Genomic DNA, 23,012 nt, shown 5'->3' with positions numbered 1-23,012 from the left:
ATTCTGCCCATACTGTGCAATACTCTGTGCAATTCTCTGTGACACTGTGCAATTCTCTGCTGATGCTCAATACTGCAATAAATTTTAACAGAAACAAAGAATTTATTTTTTTAACCAAATTTTCAGTCTCTTGGTTTATAGAGCAAGAAATATAAAACCCAGCGATGATTAAATACCACTAAAAGAAAGCTCTATTTGTGTGAAATAAAACAAACATTTCATATGGGCACAGTGTTGCATGACTGAGTAATTGTCAAAGTGCGAGAGCACCGAAAGCTGAAAATTGGTCTGGTTAGGAAGGGGGCTTAAGTGCCCAGTGGTCAAGTGCTTAAAGAGCGATGCATTTTTGCGTTTGGTAAATATCTCCTAAACTGTGCAGGTACCATTATCAGTACCTACAGGTAAGCCTTATTATAGCCTTGCCTGTAGGTAAAAATGGTGTGCAAGGGTTTACAACCATTTTAACATTTAATACCTGATAAACATAGAAGAAATTGTAAAAGATCATTTATATAGAACAGTCACCGCTAAATGGCAGACCATGGTCAAGATTCGGACCGACCGACAATCTTATCCCAACCACCACGGCTGCACCATATAGCTGCCTTGGTGTCCTCTGTTCCTCCCGCTACTGCCATCTTCATAGCAGTGCAGAGAGTGAGAGGTGCGATCGGTCTGCATGGAAAGTTAAAGCTGCTCAACTTTCTCAAGTTAACAAGTGGCCCGTTGGTTGCTAAGATGTGGGCAGTCCTAGCAACCAATCATCCACTTGTTAACAGGAGAAATTAAAAGCTTCTGCCATCCATCCAGACCAATAGCACCTCCCGCTCTCTGCTAGGAAAGGTAGGGGAGGGATAAGCATATTGATGTAAAGGAAGGGGAGCTGTGCTGTTAATAAGGGCAGTGAAACGCTATGTAAAGGGGGGGGGGGTACTGAGATGTAACATGGGTGCTGTGATGTAAAGGGGAGTACTATAATATAAAATGGAGGCTGTACTGTACAAGGAGGGCTTTGATGTGGCTGAGACTGATGTAAAGTGGGGGGAAGGGATATAAAAAAAAGTAGACGATGCCATATAAAAGTGGGGCTGTGATGTGAAGGAGAGGCTATAATGTAAAGAGGTAACTATATTGTAAAACGAGGGACTTTTATGTGAAAGGAGGCCATAATCTTAAGGGAGGACTCTGATATAAAGATGGGGGACTATGAAGCAAAAAGGGGGGGGGGGGACTGGAAATTATAGGACAAACTCAACTTACCAACTCTGAATATCAAGTCATCTTCTATGGGATTTTCTTTCCTTTTGCCCGTGCTATACATACTTGCTGGCCTCTTCACAGCTTTCTGTTTGACGTGCCCACTGCCTGGAGATTTCACCCTCCTTTTTACACCTTCTGTTGTAGGCGACACATCCGCAGACTTTACTACTTTCAGCCTGAAGGGACTTCCTTTAATATGTTGCTCATACAGTCTCAAAGAAAGAGTAAAATCACCCTCTTTTGGAATTGTATACAAATACTCATAGGTGCCGTTCTTATTGTCTAATATTTCCCCATCTGTAACGCTCCCATCGGGGGTGCACAGCTCAGCTGAAATGTAGGCACTGCCAGTTTTACAGAGTTCCCCGTCTTTGTCCTTTGTGGTAATTGTAACAGACATAGGCTGACCAACCACACTCTGCCGTAACCCTTCACCTGTGGCCACTGTCTCAGAAGCCACAGCATTTGTAGTAAGTATCGTTCCAAGGTTGTGTATTGATTTTTTTAGTCCTTCAGTTTCAACTATAAAGTCCAACTGGTCATTTTCATGAGGCTGTAATGGAAAGTCCTCTTCGGCCAACTCATTCAGCTTGTCACTCATTTGCTTTTTCACTAGCAAGACTTCTGTTTCAGTTCCATGGTTGAGTGCTTGTGCTGTAAAAGTGCTACAACTTTTTATACTTTCCTGTCCCTCAATTAACGTGTCCAGCTGTGCCTGGAGGACCTGCGGGGAACGTACAGATTGCACCGATTACTCAGCGAATCAACATAAACCAATAAAACCTAAGCAACAGTTAAAGACCGATGATTGGCTGATACAAGATAAGTACTCCAATGAAATCGATCAGGCAATGTTTTTGTAAACCAGTAACCAAAGCTTGCCCCTCCCTTATGTTTTGCTAGGTAAAAGTATACTAAGCAACATGCCTTTCCCAATCAGGAATAAGTAAACACTCACTTTATGTTTCAGTCCATAGTTCACTTCCAGTTCCATGAGTAAGACACTCTTCCGTACATTTAGTGTTTTCTGTAAGTCTTCAAAGGTGGAATGGATTTCATCTACAATGCTTGACTTTTGTGTAGCTAGCTGATTGATGATTTCAGACACAACCTGAAGGGCTGAGTCTATTTCTGGTAACCTAAAAATGTTACATAAATCTTTAAGAAACATATTATGTGAAAAATAAGCAGGACATAAAAATTATGTGGAAATGAACATTTTTTAAAACCAAAACATGTTAAAAGTAAACCTCTCACACATCTGGACAGAGTACGTTATAAAAATAATAGTTAAAAAAGCAAAACTTCACTCAAGCATCAACACTGACTATTCCTAATCTTTAACCACTTCAGCCCCGGAAGGTTTTACCCCCTTCCTGACCAAAGTGATTTTTACAAATTGGCACTGCACTGCTTTAACTGGTAATTGTGCGGTCATGCAATGTTGGACCCAAACAAAATGTTCGTCCTCTTTATCCCACAAATGGAGATTTCTTTTGGTAGCATTTGATTACCTCTGGTTTTAATTTTTTGTGATATAAATGAAAAATTTAGGCAAAAAAACAAAAAAACACAAACAGATATTTTCTACTTTTTGTTATATTAATATATATATATATATATATATATATATATATATATATATATATATATATATATATATATATATATATATACACACACACACACACACACACACACACACACACACACACACACACACACATATATATATATATATATATATATATATATATATATATATATATATATACACATACACACATACATACGCACATACACACACACACACACACACACACACACATAATTTTAGTCATACGTTTAGGGCAAAAAGCATTCGGCCACGTGTCTCGGGTAAAATTAAATAAGCGTATATTTATTGGTTTGGGCAAAAGTTATAGCCTCTACAAACTAGGGTACATTTTCTGGAATTTATGCAGCTTTTAGTTTATGACTGCCCATCTCATTTCTTGAGGTGCTAAAATGACAGCCCCCCCTCCCAAATGACCCCATTTTGGAAAGTAGACACCCCCAGGAAATTGCTAAGAGGCTTGTTGAGTATGAATGTTTTATTTTTTTGTCACAAGTGATTGAAAAATGACAAAAAAAAAAAAAGTGGTCAATGAAACGATATATTGCACAAACATGCCATGGGCATATAAAATTACATCTCAAAATAAATTTTGCTGCTTCTCCTGAGTATGGCAATACCTAATTTGTGAGAATTTTTAGCAGTCTAGCTGAATACAGGACCCCGAAAATCAATCACCGTCTTCAGGATTTCGAAGGGCGTACATTTTTAAATTTCACTCCTCACTACCTATCACAGCTTTGGAGGCCATGAAATGCCAAGATAGCACAAACCCCCCCCCCCCCCCCCCAAATGACCCTATTTTGAAAAGTAAACACCCCAAGCTATTTGTTGAGAGGCATGTTGAGTATTTTGCAGATCTCTTTTTTTTTTGTCACAAAGTTTTGAAAATTAAAAAAAATAAATAAAAAAAAGGTTTTCCTTTCTTCATTTTCCAAAACAAAATTAGAGCTGCAAAATACTCACTATCCCTCTTAGCAAATACCTTTGGGTGTCTACTTTCCAAAATGGGGTCATTTGGGGTAGGGGTTGTGCTATCACAATTTTACATATGCCCATGTCATGTTTGAGCAATATATCATTTAGTGACAACTTTGAGAAAAAAAAAAAAAATAAAATACATTTTTTAATGTTACCGAAAATTGTGGCAAAATATAAAATATTCCATTGACTTAACATGCCTATCAGCAAATAGCTAGGGTTGTCTACTTTCCAAACAGGGGTAATTTGGGGCGTTTGAACTGACCTGGTATTTTGTGCACAACATTAGAAGCTTCTGCCACACTTTACCCACTCTTCTAATCACTAGAAAATTACTTTAAACCCCCATACAATATATATTTTTTTTAAAGCAAAGGCGCTACAGATTAAAATGGTGAGTGTTTTGCGATTTTTTTTTTTTTTTTTTTTTTTTTTACACAGTATTTGTGCAGCGATTTTTTAAACGCAATTAGTTTGGGAAAAAAACAACAACACTTTTATGAATTTTAATGCACTAAAACACACTATATTGCCCAAATGTTTGGTAAAATATAAATGATGATCTTATGCTGAGTACATAGATACCAAACACAACATGCTTTAAAATTGTGCACAACCGTTTGTCACTACATACATTTTTAAAAGCCTTTACAGTTTACCACTGCTAAAATTACTGCTCTCAATCTGACGTTTGCAGTTATACCTCGCATGCATGGTGCAATTGCTGTTTACATATGACACGAGACCGACGCTTGCATTCGCCTCTGTTCTTTTCATTTGTTTATTTATTTATTATCACAGAGAATGTAAATATCCCCTATGATAGCAATAGGTAGTGACAGGTGCTCTTTAAAAAAAAAATATATGGTCTATTAGACTCTAGATCTCTTCTCTGCCCTCAAAGCATTCCAATTTCCCAATGGCGCTGTTTATATCTGGCGAAACCAAACTCATTTAATGCTCGTAGCTTCTGGTTTCTTAGGCAAAAGATGATTGGAGCCACACTGGTCTCCAGTCAGCTCTATGGTCAGCTGGCAGAACCACCGGCTGCATTATCAGGTTACCTGGTGGACAGGAGAGCCAGAGAAAAACCATAGAAACTGTCAGGAGAGGGGGGTTCGCTCCCACTGCTTGTAAAAGCAGTCTGGCAGCTTATTAGCCACTAGGATTACTTTTACATGAAAGCCAGCTGACTGAAAAAAAAATGATACCTAAAACGTGCAGGCATCATTCTGGTATAACCACTTAAAAGTCCAGCAACATATCAGTACATTGCTGGTCCTTATTGGACATATATTGTAATATTCTTATTTCATGCAGCCTGTGGGCTGAACGAAAAAAAAAAAAAAAAAAGGATTGGTGGGTATGCCCACCATTAGAATACTGACCTGCATCCACCCACTTCTAATGATGGGCATACATGCACAGTTTTTTTTTATTGGAGGGGAAACCACCTCCTACAGCGCCGGAGTCACTGATTTACGTATCGTGAGAGCAAACCCTGTTGCTGTCAAGATAAATAAATCAGTGCTACAGCTGAATGGCGCACCTGAAAAGCAAACAATGGTAACAATAAAACATTAACTCAATAAAAAAAGACTTATTTTTTAATTTTAAATTTAAAAATATATGCCAAAGCATGGGGGCAATCCACCCCTAATGTTAGGAGCAAATCGCCCCTCCACCACTGCCCCCATGCTTCGGCATATATTCTCTTTTTTTTTTTTTTTTTTTTTTTAACTGTGGTGATGAAATCCTCCTACAGCGCTGGAGTCACCGATTTACGTATCTTGACAGCAAACGCTGTTGCTGTCAAGATGAATAAATCTGTGCTGCAGCTGAATACCGAACCTACAAAAGAAAATAATGGTTAACAATAAACACAGTAAACCGTAAAGTATAAAAGACTTACATACCTGAAAAGTAAACATGATGAAACATAGTAACATCAAAACATTGTAGTTATAAAATACAGTGAAACAGAGCAGAATAGAGAGATCAATAGAGAGAGAATAGAAAGAACAATAAAACGACAACTATTTTTGGCTTTATTTTATATATATATTTTTTTTAATACACTTATTTGCATTAGTAAAAAAGGTTCCAGGTTCGGGTCTCTAAAAATGCGATAACATCTTTGGAGACCCTGAGAAAGTGTGCCCTATAACTGTGCAGTGCTGTACCCTACGCTGATACTCTACCATGTGTGGTAGCATTGGAAACATTCACAAATGTAGAGACCACGTTGGTTAGGACAGGAGGGGCAATAAAAGCGGGTGTAATTCCCGTATCTGCGTTTCCCACAGATGACATCTTTTTTGGGGTGTTCTTTGGCCTGGGGTGCCATGGAGGACTTCTGGGAAGTGTCTCTCATGCAGCCAGCTCACTGCATCTGCATTGGGAAGGCCACAGCACCATCTGGAAACAGAAGGGCTGTGATGACCTCTTCCTGAAATTTAAGGAAGGATCCAGTCCATCTTGACACTTTGTAAAGCACATAAGCATTCAGCAGAGCCAATTGAAATAGTTATACAGACGCTTTTTTTGTACCAGCGTCTGGCTTTACGGGCAATTAGAAACAGCGCCAACAACTGGTCGTTGAGGTCCACCCCTCCCATATTTAGGTTGTTTTCATGGACACACAGGGGTTTCTCCACAACACCAGTAGCTGTTTTAATTTGGACAGTCGTTTCTGCATGAAAAGAGGACAGAATGAAAACATTTCGATTATCCCTCCACTTAACTGTGAGCAAATTATTACACTTCAAGCAGGCTTTTGCCCCAAGTTGTGATTCTACAAGCCGCTGGAGTAAGCCCCGGCATTTAGATCGGTCGCACGGTGCCATGTGCCAATTCCTTGATCAAACAAGTGAATAAAATTACGGGCGGGAGTGGTGGGCTCCCAATTAGGATTGGCAAATGCAGCGGGAAGGGCACTATGGGCTCGACGGGCCCTTGTTGGTCTTCTTGTGCTAGCCACCACACCAGCTTGACCTGCACTTATGGGACTTGCCACATCGTTACTGCAGTGCTGGATGTATGACCAGGATGTACTAGGCCACTGGTGCTTGCCACTGCACCAGAAGAAGGATGAGTGGCACTAATACTGGCTCTGCGCTCCATATGAGTGCCCTGAGGTTCTTGCACCTCAACAGAATAAGAACGGGGTTGGGTACGCCTGACCTTAGCAGGGACCACTACTTTGTCATCAGAGCTATCTGTCAGGGTGCCGCTTCAGTCTACTGGTTTGTATTCTGAGCCTGAATCTGACAGAGTGTCTTCTTCACTCTCACCTGTCATGCTCATAAACTTGTAGGCCTCTTCACTACTGTACCACCGATTGGACATTGTGGCCTCTAAATTTACAGGTACAACTAGTGCGACTCACAGGCAAAAAGAGCACCTGGTTGTCAGAGCCTGCTTCAATTGCTACCAAAAAACTGTTAGCATTCGCAGGGATCAGGCTTGACTCTGACGCTGCAGTTATGTGCCTTGTGTTTTTTAAGCGACAGCGATTGATACGGCACTTGGGTGGGCTGGGCTCGGTGGAGGGGCTAAATGCAGGTGCTAGCATGTATCTAGGCTGATCCCGCTAATGCTGTGTTTTTGGGAACCTTAAACTACTGGGGACGATAGTATAGTTCTAATCAGATCAACGATATTGATCCGCTAAAACACTATACTAGTAAAGGTGGTCTATGGTGCGTGCATGGGTGTTAGCACTACTGGCACTAATTTGACGCTGCCTGGGGATGACGCTGACCCTGATGCTAAAACCTGTACTGGGGGCAATCAAGGGGTTAAACCTTTATTAGGGGGTACCCTAAACCTACTTGGGCCTACCACTAACTAGCCTAATGCTGATTAGTGTAAAAAATGACACCAGTACAGTGATCAGTAAAAAATCAGAAAACTGCACTTGGTTACACAGTGACAGGCGGTGAAGGGGTAACTAGGGTGTGATAGGGGGGTGAAAAGTGTGCCTGTGTGTACTGTGTCAGTTTAGTGTTGGTGCAACTCACTGTTAGATGTCCTCTCTCCGCACTCTAGAAGCAAAAATAATTCCAGAACGGGAGGTGACATCACTTCCTCTGCCTGTGTTTACATTTACAGGCAGAGGAAGCATTTTCATTTGCCAGAACCGATCAGCAGAAGACTGATTGGTTCTGTAGGGGTATGGCCGCTCACGCCCTCACAGTGCTGATGGATTCCAAGAAGTAAATGCTACATTATTCATCTGCCCTTTCTCAAGATTGCCACGGACAGAAATGCTAGGGGGTATTTTTCAAAGTGATTTCTCAGCAAAATAAACCGTGGAGAAATAAATGGATATGTGAATATGCTTGGAATATTTACAATTAATGAAATAGAGTTTTTGGTTTGTGGTGCTCAGATGCAGTGTAGTTCCAATTTCAGTAGAAGTTGAATGAGGTTCAGGCAGCTTAAAAATATTTCCTGTAAGATTTGAGCATGGCCCTGTCTCTGCATCCCAAGATTCTCTTTGACCCTTTAAAGTGTAATGTATCATTTTACCTATTCAGGGAAAAGTGATAGGTCCTCTTGAAAACAAACAAACTTCTCCTATCCACTAATATTCCCCTTCTCCATGCTCCTTCACAGGGGAGGGCTGGCAGCCTTAGGCCTGGGGGGCAAGTCCAGTCAAGTGGCCCATTGAACCCCCGAATCAGCTCACCATCCGTCTACACCACATTACTCGTACAGAGAGAGAGGGAGACTGCTCCACATTGCCCGAGAGAGAGAGATTGCTTGACACTGCCTGCACAGAGAGAGTGACTGCTTCACACTGATGGTCACTCTCTGTGCAGGCAGTGTGAAGCGGTCACTCTCTCTCTCCCTGTGGGCAGTGTGAAGCGGTCACTCTCTGTGCGGGCAGTGTGAAGCGGTCACTCTCTGTGCCGGCAGTGTGAAGCGGTCACTCTCTGTGCCGGCAGTGTGAAGCGGTCACTCTCTGTGCCGGCAGTGTGAAGCGGTCACTCTCTGCCGCTACACTAAGCCCCTGTACACACGGTCGGAGATTTCCACAACCAAATCCGTCGGATTTTGTCCGTCGGATCTTGTCCGAAACTGTTGCATACACACGGTCGGACAAAGTTGGCGAAAAATCCAATCTTTCAGAACGTGACGTAATTTCGTTACGATGGGACTACATTCAGGCTAGTAGCCAATAGCTTTGATGTAGGAATTTGATCTGAGCATGCGTGGCACTTGGTCCGATCAAAATTCTCTACACATGATCGGAGTATGTCCGATCGGCCCAGTTGGTCGGTAAATATTTCCAACATGTTGGAAAATTGGGTCCGACGGATATTCCGACGGAATCAGTCCGATGCATACCACACACAGTCGGATTATCTGACGACACGGTCCGATAGGACACATTCCGACGGATTCTCCGACCGTGTGTACAAGGGCTAAGTGCTACCTGTGGAGTCTGGAGCTTCTCTGGTGAGTGTGCACCACACCACTGGGCAAGCCAAGCCAGCAGAGTAGCCAAGAGTCACAGCGAGTTCAGCAGGCTAAACACTCAAGTCCTGCTTTCTCCCTGGCATGACCATCAGATTCCCCAGGGTGCAGGCTCCTCTTGTGTCAATTGCGGGTAGTGAGAAAAGCACATGCAGGTGCACACCGGAGCACCAGCCAGATTAAGGGCATCGTGGGCCTGGTGCTGCAGAGGAGCAGGTTTAGGAGTGGCAGGAATATGAGGCAAGTAATGTCATATCCCAGCTCTCCTCTTACTGGCCACCCTCACATGTTTCCAGGAGCCTGTGCTAGCTTATGCCCAGACTTGGTCGCAGTCACACAGGTGACACGCTGGTTGTATTGTCAGTTGATAGATCAAATTCTGTACAACCAGTCTGCACATAGATTGATTGAAATTTCTGCTGAACAGGCAGAATTTCAATCTGTCTATGGTGGCCAGAGTCCACAGTCTCTGTTTAATAATATCCTCAAATCTTCTGAAAGGGGCGCTCCACTAAGGCCGCGTACACACGCGGGGACTGTTCGCTCAACTTTGTTTGTCAAACAGTTTCAGCGGACAGTCCGCTCAAACTTAGCATGGACGGACTTGCCCACACACGATGAACGAACAGTCCGCTGAAACCGTGCGCGATGACGTGAACGGCACGTACGACGGGACTAGAAAACGACGTCCTATACACTGCAATGCAACCTCCGGCGTGTAAATCCTTTCTGAGCATGCGCGGAACTTAGTTTGACGAACAAGCCTACACACGAGGGCACTGTTCGCTGAAACAAAGTTTCAGTGGACAGTTTTTCGGAAATTCCGAAAAACTTTGTTCAGCAGACTGTTCGCTGAAACTGTCCGCTGAAAGCCCACACACGAGCGGACTGTCCGCTGAAACACTGTTCAGCGGACAAAGTTGAGCAAACAGTCCCCGCGTGTATACGCGGCCTAAGGTGTAGAAATTCACTTTGAACTCCACATTACAGAACTCTTTTTAGGGTCCTTTCACACTGAAGGCGCTTTACAGGCGATTTATTGCTAAAAATAGCGCCTATAAACTGCCTCTCATGCCACCCCAGTGTGAAAGCCCCCAAGTGCTCTCACAATGGGGCGGTGCGCTTGCAGGACATTCTGAAAAGTCCTGCAAGCAGCATTATTGGGGCGGTTTGGGAGAGGTGCCCTGCCCACTGAAATGAGCAACACAGGCGATTTTAACCCTTTCTTGAGCTGCTAGCTGGGGTTAAAAGGGCGCCACTAAAATGAGCAGCGCTTTACCACTACTGCCCACACTGCCCTAGTGTGAAAGTACCCTTGGATATTAGATGTGCAAACAATAAGGTGAGAGCACATCTAATGTCTACAGAGAGCAATGGAAATGAGGTGGAGTTCAAAGTGAACCGTATCATTACCTGCAGGGATTGGCATTTAGAGGGTTAAAACAGGCAGGGATGAAATGTAATATCAACTCCTCACTGCCTGTCAAATGCCTCTGAAAAGTGACCTGAGCATGGATCACTTTTTAGAGGAGTGGCTGCTGCAAGTGAATACAAGCCTTTAGTGTGCTGCAGTGCGGGTGTACAGGCAGCTTTCACAGCCCCTAAGACTTCTTTTAGGTTGCACATTTTTGCTGCATTTTCTGGAATTGCACCAAAGATGCAGCATGCAGGACGTTTTGTGCACTTTCAGAACATGCAGTAAAAATGTGCAGCCTCTATGGGACCAGGGGCAACATGCAGGAAGACTGCCAGGACACCAGCACTGCAGCCAAACCGCAGCATGCCAGTGTAAGCCCACATCATACCACCATACTGCTCAGGCTGCTAGAAAAAAAAAACTCTTTGGCTGCAGAGAGGAGGAGGGAGGAGCTCACTTACTTGGATGGTCTCAGCCTCCCAGGAGCCTCACTGGATTCCAGCTGACTGCTCAGATTGAACTTTCCAGCCCCACACATTCTCTTCACAGACAGCACACGGGCGTGTGGGTCGGGGAAAGAAAGAGCAGGTCCAGCCTCTGCCAGCCAATGGTGTGGAGGAGGGAGGGGCTGGGCGGGGCTGTGCTGTGTAACACAGACTGTCAGCCCTGACATGAAGACATCGCTGGATCACAGTACTGGACTCGGCCAGCTCAAGATCTGCTCATGTGTGCTCTTGAGCTGATGGCACAGCAGCCTTTGCCATAGCATATCAGAGCAGCCCAGGGGGCAATTGCATCCCTGCCCCCCAGCCCAGCCCTCCCCTGCTCCTTCACCACTCTGTCTCCTGTAACCCTCAGAAATACCATGTACTTTTGGGTATGTGAGAGCCAGGCCTGAGCAGACAATTTCCCAACCCAAACGCTGTCAAATGGGGGAAACGTTGTCATTAAACACTAACTGAAACAGAGCTTATCTCTGTCCAGAAAAAGGCAGGGCAAACTATTTAGGCCTCATTTCCATGGGTGGCAGTCCTTACTGCCCATCTGAAAAGCAATACCCTTCAATGTCAGGGGTGCTGAAGTTGAAGATACATTTTTTGTTTTTAAGATTTAAGACACTGAAGCAAACTGAACACGAAGTCTGCCTTGAGGCTTTCTAGTTTTGTATTTTTCTCCTTGGCTGTCATGGCAAACAACGATTTTTATAAAACTTAGTGATTTGAGCCATTTGCAGTTATTTAAGCACCGATGCCCAAAGCTCATTAACCAAGCTATGCTGGTAAATAAGAAGACAGGAGAAAGATTCTTTGCAGTACCTTTTCTTAACGGCATCCAGCTGAGCCTGCAGCGCTGCCTTATGTTGTTCCACCACATCTTTGAGTGGAACTGTAGGGTGCTCGGCATGCTCCCCTCCAGTACAGTCTTGGCACATAGCAGTTTCACATGACTGGCAGTAAAATTCCATTACCTGCAGCAGAACATAAAATAACAGGTTTAGATCATTTTTGAACATGGGATTACATAAAGTAGGCACTAATTTCACACCAAATTTTTAGCCAAAAAACGTTCTGTCCAATAGAGTTTCCTCCATGCTTGCAGCCTGCTTATAGAGGCTGCTATACTGGATCTCTCTTTTCTCTGATGCTTGATTGGACAGTGCAGCCTGGGAGAAGAGAGAGGGGAGGAAACTGCAATGTTATTGGGTGGATCAGCAGCTAAGGACTTTAGCCCAGGCCCTGGACCTACATGGGCCAGGGCTGGAAAGACAGCAGTCTCAGAGCCCAAGAATAGACTCCAAATCTGCTGCCAATTGTTGGGGGGCCCGAACCCAACAAAGAGGTCAGTGTAGGGGCAATGATGGGGGGGGGGGGGCTACTAAAACTTGTGCATGATACTATGCATGTGTTGCAGTGCCATGAATTTTGAATAGCACATCAACGCACTAAAGCAACCCATGGTAACACACTACAATGCGCTGTGGTGCGTTTTGTTGAGGAAAATAGTGTTTATTTTTTACCTGCTGGTGCCTTTGCAGCTCATTCAAAATAAATAGGCTTCCTTAAGACATGGAATGTGACCACACAACTTAATGCACTGCAAAGATGTAGAGGATGCCCTACTGGTATTTATTTCCTCACACAGAGGACAGCACTCCCGCCCATAAAGCCTTCAGCCTCTCACCTTGCAGTCTGGTCACTCTGGGAGAGAAAAATGAGGAAAGGCTTTATTCTGCCTGCCGCAGGCTCATGGCATTGTTTTGGCCAACCTAATGCTCAAAAACTGCTTTTTAAAAGAGAAGTATGGCTAAAGAATTTTTGGCTGTGCTTCTCTTTAAAGAGGAAGTAAAGGCTATTTTTTTTTTTTTTTTTTTTTTTAAATGCAACCTGCAAGGCAAAGGCATAATGAGCTAGTAAGCTAGTATGCATAGCATACTAGCTCATTATGAATAACTTACCTGAAAATTAAGCCCCCAAAGCAGTCCTCCTCCTTTATCTTCACCGCTGCCATGTATTCCGGAGTGACTTCCGGGTCTCGCTGCTCCGGCGCTGCGATTCGCCGGAGCCGCGATGATGTCACTCCCGCACATGCGCATGGGAGCCAACACCAGCGGCATATCGCCGTGATCTGTGGCGTGCTCGCTGCTGTCTATGGCGCATGCACCGTAGACAGCAGTGCATGTCTTTTTGTAAATATCTCCTAAACCGTATAGGTTTAGGAGATATTTTTGGACCTACAGGTAAGCCTTAATCTAGGCTTACCTGTAGGTCAAAGTGGTTTGTAAGGGTTTACAACCACTTTAAGGTCACTGGAGTAAATGCACTATTGTACTCTTGAGACCCAGAGTTTATTCCATCAGGCACAGGAGGATTCTGGACACCAGTCGTTGGTGTTAGACAACTGCCGCGTCACAGATGCTGCAGCATGGCAGTGAGTATGTATGTTCAATTATTTAGTAATCCCCAACCTCTTTAATGACCTTTTAAAAAAATATTACCATTTCAAACTCCATCACTATATGTTTCAATTGTAAGGCTCATAAGAAAAAAAAAAGTCAAGCCTGGCACTAGCTCAAAATCTGGACGATTGCTGCTAAGCTTTAAACATGACATACAAAGGAATTAGTGATTTGTTCACAATTAACAAGGTCAATAGGATTTGTTGGGTTAAACAAGATTGTATATACAGCAGTTAGAATTAATCTCCAGCCTATTTAATCAGTTCCTTTCACTTTTTTCTACTCATTTCTGACAGCAGAGTAAGCCATTCACATGGAAATCCCATTCACATATAACATAGGCATTTATTAAACCTAAAGACACATTATATTGCAGATTACCAACTCTTAGAGGTGTCTCCCCCCCCCCCCTTTTATATTCACCTGTTAATCTGGCCAGTAAAGCAGCTCATAAAAAGGAGTCTTTTTTTGTGTACAACCAGTGGGTTAAAACGGGAAAAATGTCCCGATTCACCCATTCACACATTTGAGGATGGGAGAATCCTCCCCACTGAGTTATTGTAGCGTTGAAACTTCCCTCCCTGCCCATACAGGCAATCAGATCACTGGATGGAGCAGCCTAAAAATAGATAAGTATACAGATCTTTCTTACATAGGTTAGTTAAAGTGTTAGGTGGGGTGGGAGAGGCAGCAGATTTAAAGCGGAGTTGTGTTTACTGCTGCTCCCCATTGAAATGAATGGGGTAGCGCTGCAATACTGCTGGCAAAACGATACTATTGCGGCATATTGCGGGCAGTTTTAACCCTTTCTCAGCTGCTAGCGGAGGTAAAAGCACCCAGCCAGTGGCCAAAATGCGCTGCAAATGCGGAGGGAAAACGCCGCTAAAAATAGCGGCATTTTACCACCGACGCTATGGGCGGCTTGGTATGAAAGCCGTCTAACTGTAGTGGTATTCAACTATTTGCAACACAAACAGTTCTCTTTACCCCACACTCACACTGTGGGTCTTCACTCATCGAGCTCTCAGTCTCTCACTAGACTCCAGATCCACTAGCTATTGGATCCCCAGAGCTCCTTCGCCATAGCACACAGTATCGTCCTCAAGCGTCTCTGGCTTGGCACTCACAGATACTCTTCAGGCTGCACCCCTGCTGACACGTTAGGTCCCTGGCTTTGCACTCCACAAGCATCACCCCTGCTGTTCCACTAGGTCCCTGACTTGGCACTTAAGATTTCCCACTTCTTCCCCATCCCCAGCTGGCGAGGAGTCTGCTCTGGTACTGGCCTGAGCTTACTCACAATGGTTTGTGGTAGCAAGGTGGATGGACCCTTAGTGGCGACAGCTTTCTTCCACCTCCATACCATGACTGTTTCCCGGCCAGCAAAACAAACAGTTAGTTCTGGTTGGACTACAAGCCCACAGTACCAACCCAACACTGCTTTTCCTGCTTCTGCATAGGCCCTCAGACAGCAGGTTTAAAGCGGAGTTCCAGACTTTCTTTTAAATGAAATGAAATGAAATGAAAGTCAGCAGCTACAAAAAGTTTAGCTGCTGACTTTTAATGAATGGACACCTGTTCCACAATCCAGCGATGCAGCCGTACGGAGCCACGCTCCTCTCCTCGACACATCCATTGGAACTGTGAGCACCCGGGCGTGACAGCTTGTGGCTTCACTTAGGAAAGGTGACCTCAGTGCTCCATAAATATTTTTACATGGGGTTTGTGTCTGACAGGCCATCTGATTCCCCTATGAGGGGTAGAGATGGGGGTGGGAAGGATAAAAAGGCACGCAGGGAAGCATTTGAGAACCAAGGGCCACCAAACATGAAATATAATGCAAACTATTTGGCACTAGCTAACGGCATCATGTGAATGTATGACATGGTGCAATCTGGCTTTAATTCCGTTTTGCTCATCTCTATTTACTCTCAAAACTGTCCCCATAATCCCCTATTTAAAAATTACTGTGCAGCTTTGTTTTTATTTTAATACACCATATATGGTTTGGTTATTTCCATCTTGTTGGATTTCTTACATTTCCATCATGGTTGGGACAAGACAAAGGTTTTCCAGCAGCAACAGCATTCACCGTCTCCAGGATGGAGGACTCTTCAATACCATTATCTGGACTCCTCTGCAGCACATCCATCAGGTTAGTAATGAAGAAGTTGTTCTGTAGCGCAGCCACACCCTTCTCGGGTAGAATTGAAGTCTGGCGACAGACTGGGCAAGAGAGGGTCAAACTGTGAGCTGGAATGTAGTTCTGCAAACACCTGTCACATCACAAGAAAAGATAAAGATGGTTACTCACTGTATGGAGCTGGGCCAAAAACAGAAGCCAAATATGCTTTGAAAAATTCTGCCAAAAAAGCAATACACATGTAGGAAAGTCCCGAACCTTTTAAGGCCTAATAGTTACCTCCAGGGTTGGGAGAGCCGACATCCTTCAGTGTAGTGGGTTACAAGGCATGGTGGGTGTAATGCAAGATAAACAGGTGGGCGCCATATACTTTTTGAATGCAAAGAGATTTATTGTCTCAAACATAACTGTGGGAGAGAGGGTTGGGGCCAGGACACCCTTAAGTAGATGCAAACATAATTGGCAGACCCTGAGACTTCTATAGGTAAACAGTTATACAGGTGAAGGCCTCCAACCAGACACCACTTCTGTAGAGGTAGGTTCACGGTCTCCTATGGCAACAATCTTGTAGCTGTTACTAAGACCCCTTTCACACCGAGGGCATTTTGCAGGCGCTATAGCGTTAGAAATAGTGCCTGCAATCCGCTCTTAAACTGCTGTTCCGTTGTCTCCAGTGTGAAAGCCCGAGGGCTGGCAGGACGTCAGGAAAAGTCCTGCCAGCAGCTTCTTTGGAGCGGTGTGTTTACCGCTCCTCCACCGCTGCTCCCCATTGAAATCAATGGGGCAGCGCTGCAATACTGTCGGCAAAACGCTGCTATTATGGTGTATTGCGGGCAGTTTTAACCCTTTCTTGGGCCACTAGCGGGGGGTAAAAGCGCCCCGCTAGCTGCCGAAATGCGCTGCAAATCCAACGGTAAAACGCTGCTAAAAATATCAGTGTTTTACTGCCGATGCTATGGGCGGCTTGGTGTGAAAGCCATCTAACTGTAATGGTATTCAACTATTTGCAACACAAACCTTTCTCTTTACCCCACACTCACACACTGTGGGTCTTCACTCATCGAGCTCCCAGTCTCTCACTAGACTCCAGATCCACTAGCTATTGGATCCCCAGAGCTCCTTCGCCGTAGCACACAGTAGCGTCTTCAAGTGTCTCCCCGCTTCCCTGCTGGGTCCCTGGCTTGGTTTAAACATCAGGGTGCTACACACATGAATGTCCATACTGCAAATAGGTCCTATATTATAACGAAATATTTCTATGACTCTGGAGATTTTCCCAAATCCTGAATATGCATATAAAGGACCCCGGTACCCCCACACCAAAATAGTCAGCATATAAATTCATGCTGTCCTTGGAAATGCAAGAAAGGGAAGTATGTAAAGTCTAGGATCCTCAGCATCTGTGCTACAAGGTCTTCTCCTATTAGCAATTCTAATCATACAACTGCTACATGCACATGACCATCTAGTGGTTGAAGAGAAACACAGACCATTAATTCTGGCAAAGGATACAGGTTTTCTGGATGTTTGAATTCTTCTGCATCTGTGCAACTGTTAGATCAATGTTGACCCTAGAAAGGATCGTTTTTACATAGAGAGGGCTGTTTCTTTGAAATGAAGCGATATTGTATTACAAGGACATAAAAATGTTAAAGTGGATGTAAACCCGATTCATGAAATTTGAGCTGGGCACTTATCTGCAGTGCTTTCTTATCTCTCTCTAAGGCTGCTTTCACACTGGGGCGGTATTCAGGCGTTACAGCGCTATAAATAGCGCCTGTATAACGCCTGAAAAAAACCGGCCCCTTTAACTCCAGTGTGAAAGCCGGAGGGCTTTCACACTGGAGCGATGCGCTGGCAGGACGGTGAAAAAAGTCCTGCCAGCCGCATCTTTGCAGCGGTGAAGGAGCGGTGTATTCACCGCTCCTATACCGCTGCTACCCATTGAAATCAATGGGACACCGCGGCAATACCGCCGGCAAAGCGCCGCTGCAGCGGCGCTTTGCGGGCGGGTTTAACCCCTTTTCGGCCGCTAGCGGGGGTTAAAACCACCCCGCTAGCGCCCGCACACCGCCGCTAAAACGACGGTAAAGCGCCGCTAAAAATAGCGGCGCTTTACCGCCGACGCTGCTCTCGCCCCAGTGTGAAAGCAGCCTAAAGCCCTATGTCCCGCAGCCTTCTCCTGCCCCCCCCCCCCCCCACTTCTTCTGTTATCAGCATGAGAACGTTTGACAAGTTCTCCGACACAGAAGATAAAAGCAGCCGGAGTTTTGTGCTGGGGAGGATGTTATAAATAGATTAGAACAGAGCTTAATGATTCAACAAACAGCTCTCAAAGTCTACCTATGAGGAGAGGGTGTGTGTGTGTATGTGCGCCTTTCCTCCAATCAGCTGTCTTGGCAGTATGCCCAGGCTTAACTGCCGTACTAACCAGGAAGAGAAAATCGAACACGATCTGAACTTTCTAAAGATATATAAAGCTGAAGACAGCAGATATGCATGTAAAACTTACGTAGGGAGATTTGTTTCATCCCTGTGTATCATCTGAGGCTGTTCACTGGGAATATGTGAGGGTTTGACATCCACCAGATATGGAAGTATATTCACAGCACACATCTTCAGGGTAAAATATAAGCTTTGTTTGTCACGATTAGAAAGTTCCTTAATTCGTCCCAATGGCTAGGACTAAGGCCCAAACTGGGCAGAAACACAAAATTGGTGGGAGAAATTATGGAACTTTCTAATCATGACAAAGCTCATCTTTTACCCTGAAGATGTGTGCTGTGAACATACTCTGTGAATATACTTCTAGTAGGTCTGTGCATACAAGGGGGAGACCTGCACATGTGCACAGATACTGCTGGGTTTTAGTATCTGGAACCTTGTACAGACCCATGGCATCTGTACGGATGCATGGGGGATCTTCTGCACATGCACAAACATGCTGTAGGTCCTGAATACCTGGCAGATACTTGAATCACATCTGCGCATGTACGGAATCTGGTAGCGTGCCTGTGCCTCCTGGTGGTAAAACACACCAGTTCTGCAGGGGGGGGGGGGGGGGCAGAAGAGAAAAACATTTTTGTAATGGATGAAATTAGGTTCTAAAGATCCCCCTATAATGGATGAGGGTCTGCTTTAGGTTCTTCAATTATTATGATTATATTAACTCAAGTTATGATGTACAGTGTCAATATTACATAGTAAGGAGACATTGAAAATATATAAAAATAGGAGATAAGTTTGGCAATGAACTGGCTGTTATTTATGTTTTTAGCAGCTACACATGATGGACAAATGTATTGAAACAAACATCCTTTTTGATGAAATAGTGGGTACAATATTGGGTACAGTCCTAGCCCTCAATATTGCAATTTCAGGCATTGTCCTGAAAATCCCTTGGCACTCTAGGACAACTCACCTCTCACAAAAAGTGTGCAGACAGGGAAGAACTTTAGGATTTTTGTAGCGGTCGAGACATATACTGCAGATTAGGAACTGCTTGTCGATCTGTCGCACCACAGGGCTAGGGATATTGGAGCCTTCACTGGCCATCCTAGACCACTGACATGTGGGTTAAGTTCCCTTCCACCTTGCACACTGGAAAAAAAAAAAAAAAAAAGCCTTTAATATATAAACCTATCCAGTATTACTTGTGAGAAATAAGTGAGACATTTCTAAAAGACAATCATCTTTTAATATCAAATATTCTTTAGATTTTTCTAAAATAATTCAGGGCATGTCTTCATTTAATGTGATTGAATTGACCGTACTGAACCACGTAAAATGCTAGAGAGGAATATAGACATACTGTATATACATAAGGAAACATTCCAGCTAATGCTTTTGTGTGGACCCAGCAGAAATGAATGACAAAACAATTAAAACAGAACTCTGCTAGTTATTAATATGACTAATACAAATGGTGGCAGTGCTGCATGAGCGACCCCCTGTAGGGAAGCTGCTTGGCACAGGACCTGGATAATCATGGCGCTACTACAGCATTTGACAGCTTCCCCAGCAGCCCATCATATAGGAGATATACACACACTTGCATTGGTACAAGCTTAACGTATACGAAAAAGATCATAGCTGAAGCTCAGCTGTAAAGAATATGCAGCAAGTGTCAGAATAATCAGAAATCTATATGAACAAATAGCCTTCAAGAGTGTTAAAACTCTCAGAAGATAGGTTTTCACCGAATGTGCATCTACAGCAGGCAATATATGTCACCCCAGATCCCAATTTGAATAATTCTGTGTGTGTGATCTTTAAAACAGGAAAATCACAAATCACTGAAAATAAAGCTTCATCTGCACTGTAATCCCTTGGAAATGTAGCGTGTAGCACGGCATACTCCACAATGCATATGCAAATCACGTTACATGCAAAGCAAGCACAGTGCTTACTATAACAAAGCATGCTATGTTTATTTATGACTCCATTTCCAGTACAAATTTGCCTCCTGCAGTTGAACGCAGTGCACATTCATGAACAAGTGTATGATGTAGACTCTGAAGTCCACACTGGCAGGCAGCACCGCTCCAAGTATCTAATAAGCTACAGTTACCAAGAGAACAGGAGAAGAGAACATCAGTCATGTCTCATTTCATTTTAGACTATCACATTACTGACCTCCAGAAAAAAGGTTTGTGGAAGAAATGTTAAAGTTTAGTGAGAAAAAAATATATATACTAAAATAATCTTCCAGTGCAGCAGGGGTTCATAGAGCCAACAGACCTGTGACAGACACTCATCAAGAGCGAAGTGTAGCGCTCCTTAATTAATTTACACCAAAGTGAATATAATGTCCGTCCTTTATCCACATGCAATAGAAATGTGACCCAGATAGAGATCCACCACCCCCAACAGAAGCACACACAGCCTCTTACCAAATGGAGCTGACCACCTATTACAAGTGGTGAAAGAACACAGTTATGTTCCAAGAATGGTTCACAAAAAGATCCGATCCTCCAGCTATTAGACTCGGCTTAGAAGCCCACCTCTGGGATGGTCAGATGGCACAATGCACAATGGATGCATCTTCCCTCCAGAAAAGAAATCAAGGCTTATTCTACGAGAAGAGGATGTGATAGCTGGTGAACTGGATCTTTTTGAGAACCATTCTTAGAGCACAACGGTGTGCTTTGACCACTTGTAATAGGTAGTCAACTCCATTTGGTAAGAGGCAGTGTGTGCTGTTGGAGGTGGCGCATTTCTATCTGGGTTTCTATCATTTCTATTGTATGTGGACAAAGAATGGCATTATATGCACTTGGATGTAAATTCATTAGGGAGCACTACACTTCTATGTCAATTTTAAATATAGGTTTTCAGCCTTTTTAATAAGAACATGTTACAGCCCAGGTTTTCTCAATTTTTTTTATACTCTACTTTCGATAGAGGGAGATTTTAATAAAAACAGCAGCCAGCAGATCAAGGGACACGTCCGATTAACAAGAAGTCATATCCCTCGTACTAGATATTTTTAAAAGTTTGACTGCACTTAAAGTACCGTATAACTAAAGACAAAACTTTTTCTGTCTTTGTTTTGGATAGAGTGCATACTTGTCAACAGTCCTGATTTTGTCGATTTTGCCAGGACAATCCAGATTTTTGGACCCTCGTCCCAATCAAAAGGCCGTCCCGATTAAAATCCTGGGATTTTACCAGTGTAAGTAGTAGCTGAGAGAGCAGTGTGCTTGTAGCTAGCTGTTATTTTTTGGTTGATTTGTTAACATGGATCCCATGATGAGCATGTGTGAGGAAATGCTCAGGATGTTGCTTTTGCTGAGGCTCCAAACACGTAGAAAATTGCGTGAGAGGACCAGAGTTCGTCGCTACTGGACACATCCATTGATGGCGCAACGCATGTTCACAGGATACTTTTCTACTATGTATGTTCAGCTGCGTAATTACCCAGAGAATTTTTTTAATTTTGCACGCATGTCAATTGCTACCTTTGACATTCTCTTGGAAAAGGTTAGAGCCCATCTAGTTGGCAGAACACGTAAGAGATTGATATAGGATTGCAGGCTGGGTGTAGGAAGAGACAATTGTAAGGATCTCATTAGCTAGCTGAAAACTTTATAACATGTTGGGTCATAAAGAAATGCAAACAGCCAGACATTAGGGTCTCAAACTCAACGTGGGTTCATCAGGTTAAATTTTCAATGGTTGACGGGTGAGTGAAATTCCTATTCAACTTCAGTGCCAAGTAATGCAAGTTGGCTGATGAGGGGAATATGTCATGGTATATCAAGCTTGTATATAGTAATAATTGAGTTTTTGTTGTGTTTTTAGCATTTTCCAGACTCAGAAGTAAAATGTTTCCCTTTAAAAACGCTACTACTAGACAAAAACACACCTAAACGTGGGTAGCCACATTTAGCTGCATTCGGAATGCCTCTAAACAGCTTCGGATTGCATTTTTTTGGGTTCCAAAAAAAAAGCCTCCAAATGCAACTGCCTAGAAACGACTATAAAATGACTTTGTGTACATGTACTGATAAGATAAGATAAGAGGAGAGTTCAGGAGCAGTTGAAAAAAATGCCCAACTGCTCCTAAATTTCCATTTACCAACAGCAGTGTACATGAGGCCTAAAGTGTATTACTAAGAATTACAGGCCTGAAATACAAAACACCAATTTTCTATGCAAAACAATGTACTGCTTTGAGACTCAAAAATCTGACATAATCATACGACTAGGATGTTCAAACAAATGAGAAACAGACTAAGGCCTCTTTCACACGAACGATCCGTTCAGGTCCGCCAGTCAGTTTTTTAAGCGGACCTGAACGGATGCTCCATAGACCTCTATTGAGAATCGGATGTCAGCGGCGACATGTCCGCTGACATCCGACCCGCTCCAATACAAAAAAGTGTGACGGAGGAAAAACCTACTTTTCCATCTGTCTGCGGATCAGATCAGGTGACAATGGACTCTACGGTCCATCATCATCCGATCTCCCACAGGGGAGAACGACGCTCTGACAGGTCCGTCACTGCAGAGTGTGCAGAGACGGACCTATCATCTTCCTGCTCAGCGCCGATCCCCGCCAAGCAAGCGGATGTTCACGGGGTGGATCATCACGGATCCGCCCCGTGTGAAAGAGGCCTAATGCACATTTAGAATGTTCCCAACACATTTATGC

The 23,012-nt window shown here is 43.7% G+C and overlaps 1 protein-coding gene across 6 annotated transcripts in view; it reads right to left on the bottom strand.

The window, feature by feature from the left end:
* TRIM2 (tripartite motif containing 2) overlaps positions 1–23,012 on the bottom strand; it is a 182,520-nt gene that overhangs the window by 28,115 nt on the left and 131,393 nt on the right. For all 6 annotated transcript variants that reach the window (XM_077477061.1, XM_077477060.1, XM_077477058.1 and 3 more), the window contains exons 2-6: positions 19,278–19,456; positions 15,752–15,989; positions 12,074–12,225; positions 2,219–2,399; positions 1,261–1,984 (exon numbers count right to left, since the gene is read on the bottom strand). In XM_077477061.1, the coding sequence (XP_077333187.1) occupies positions 1,261–1,984; positions 2,219–2,399; positions 12,074–12,225; positions 15,752–15,989; positions 19,278–19,411 (1,429 nt within the window). In that variant the 5' untranslated portion in view covers positions 19,412–19,456. The remainder of the gene's footprint in view (positions 1–1,260; positions 1,985–2,218; positions 2,400–12,073; positions 12,226–15,751; positions 15,990–19,277; positions 19,457–23,012) is intronic.

Source organism: Lithobates pipiens, unplaced genomic scaffold (genome assembly GCF_037356315.1).
Source record: "Lithobates pipiens isolate NorthernLeopardFrog02 unplaced genomic scaffold, aLitPip1_a1.2 Scaffold_13, whole genome shotgun sequence".
In the NCBI taxonomy this organism is placed as follows: domain Eukaryota; kingdom Metazoa; phylum Chordata; class Amphibia; order Anura; family Ranidae; genus Lithobates; species Lithobates pipiens.
Note: the sequence above shows the minus strand (reverse complement) of the source record. Positions and strands in the feature narration are given on the sequence as shown.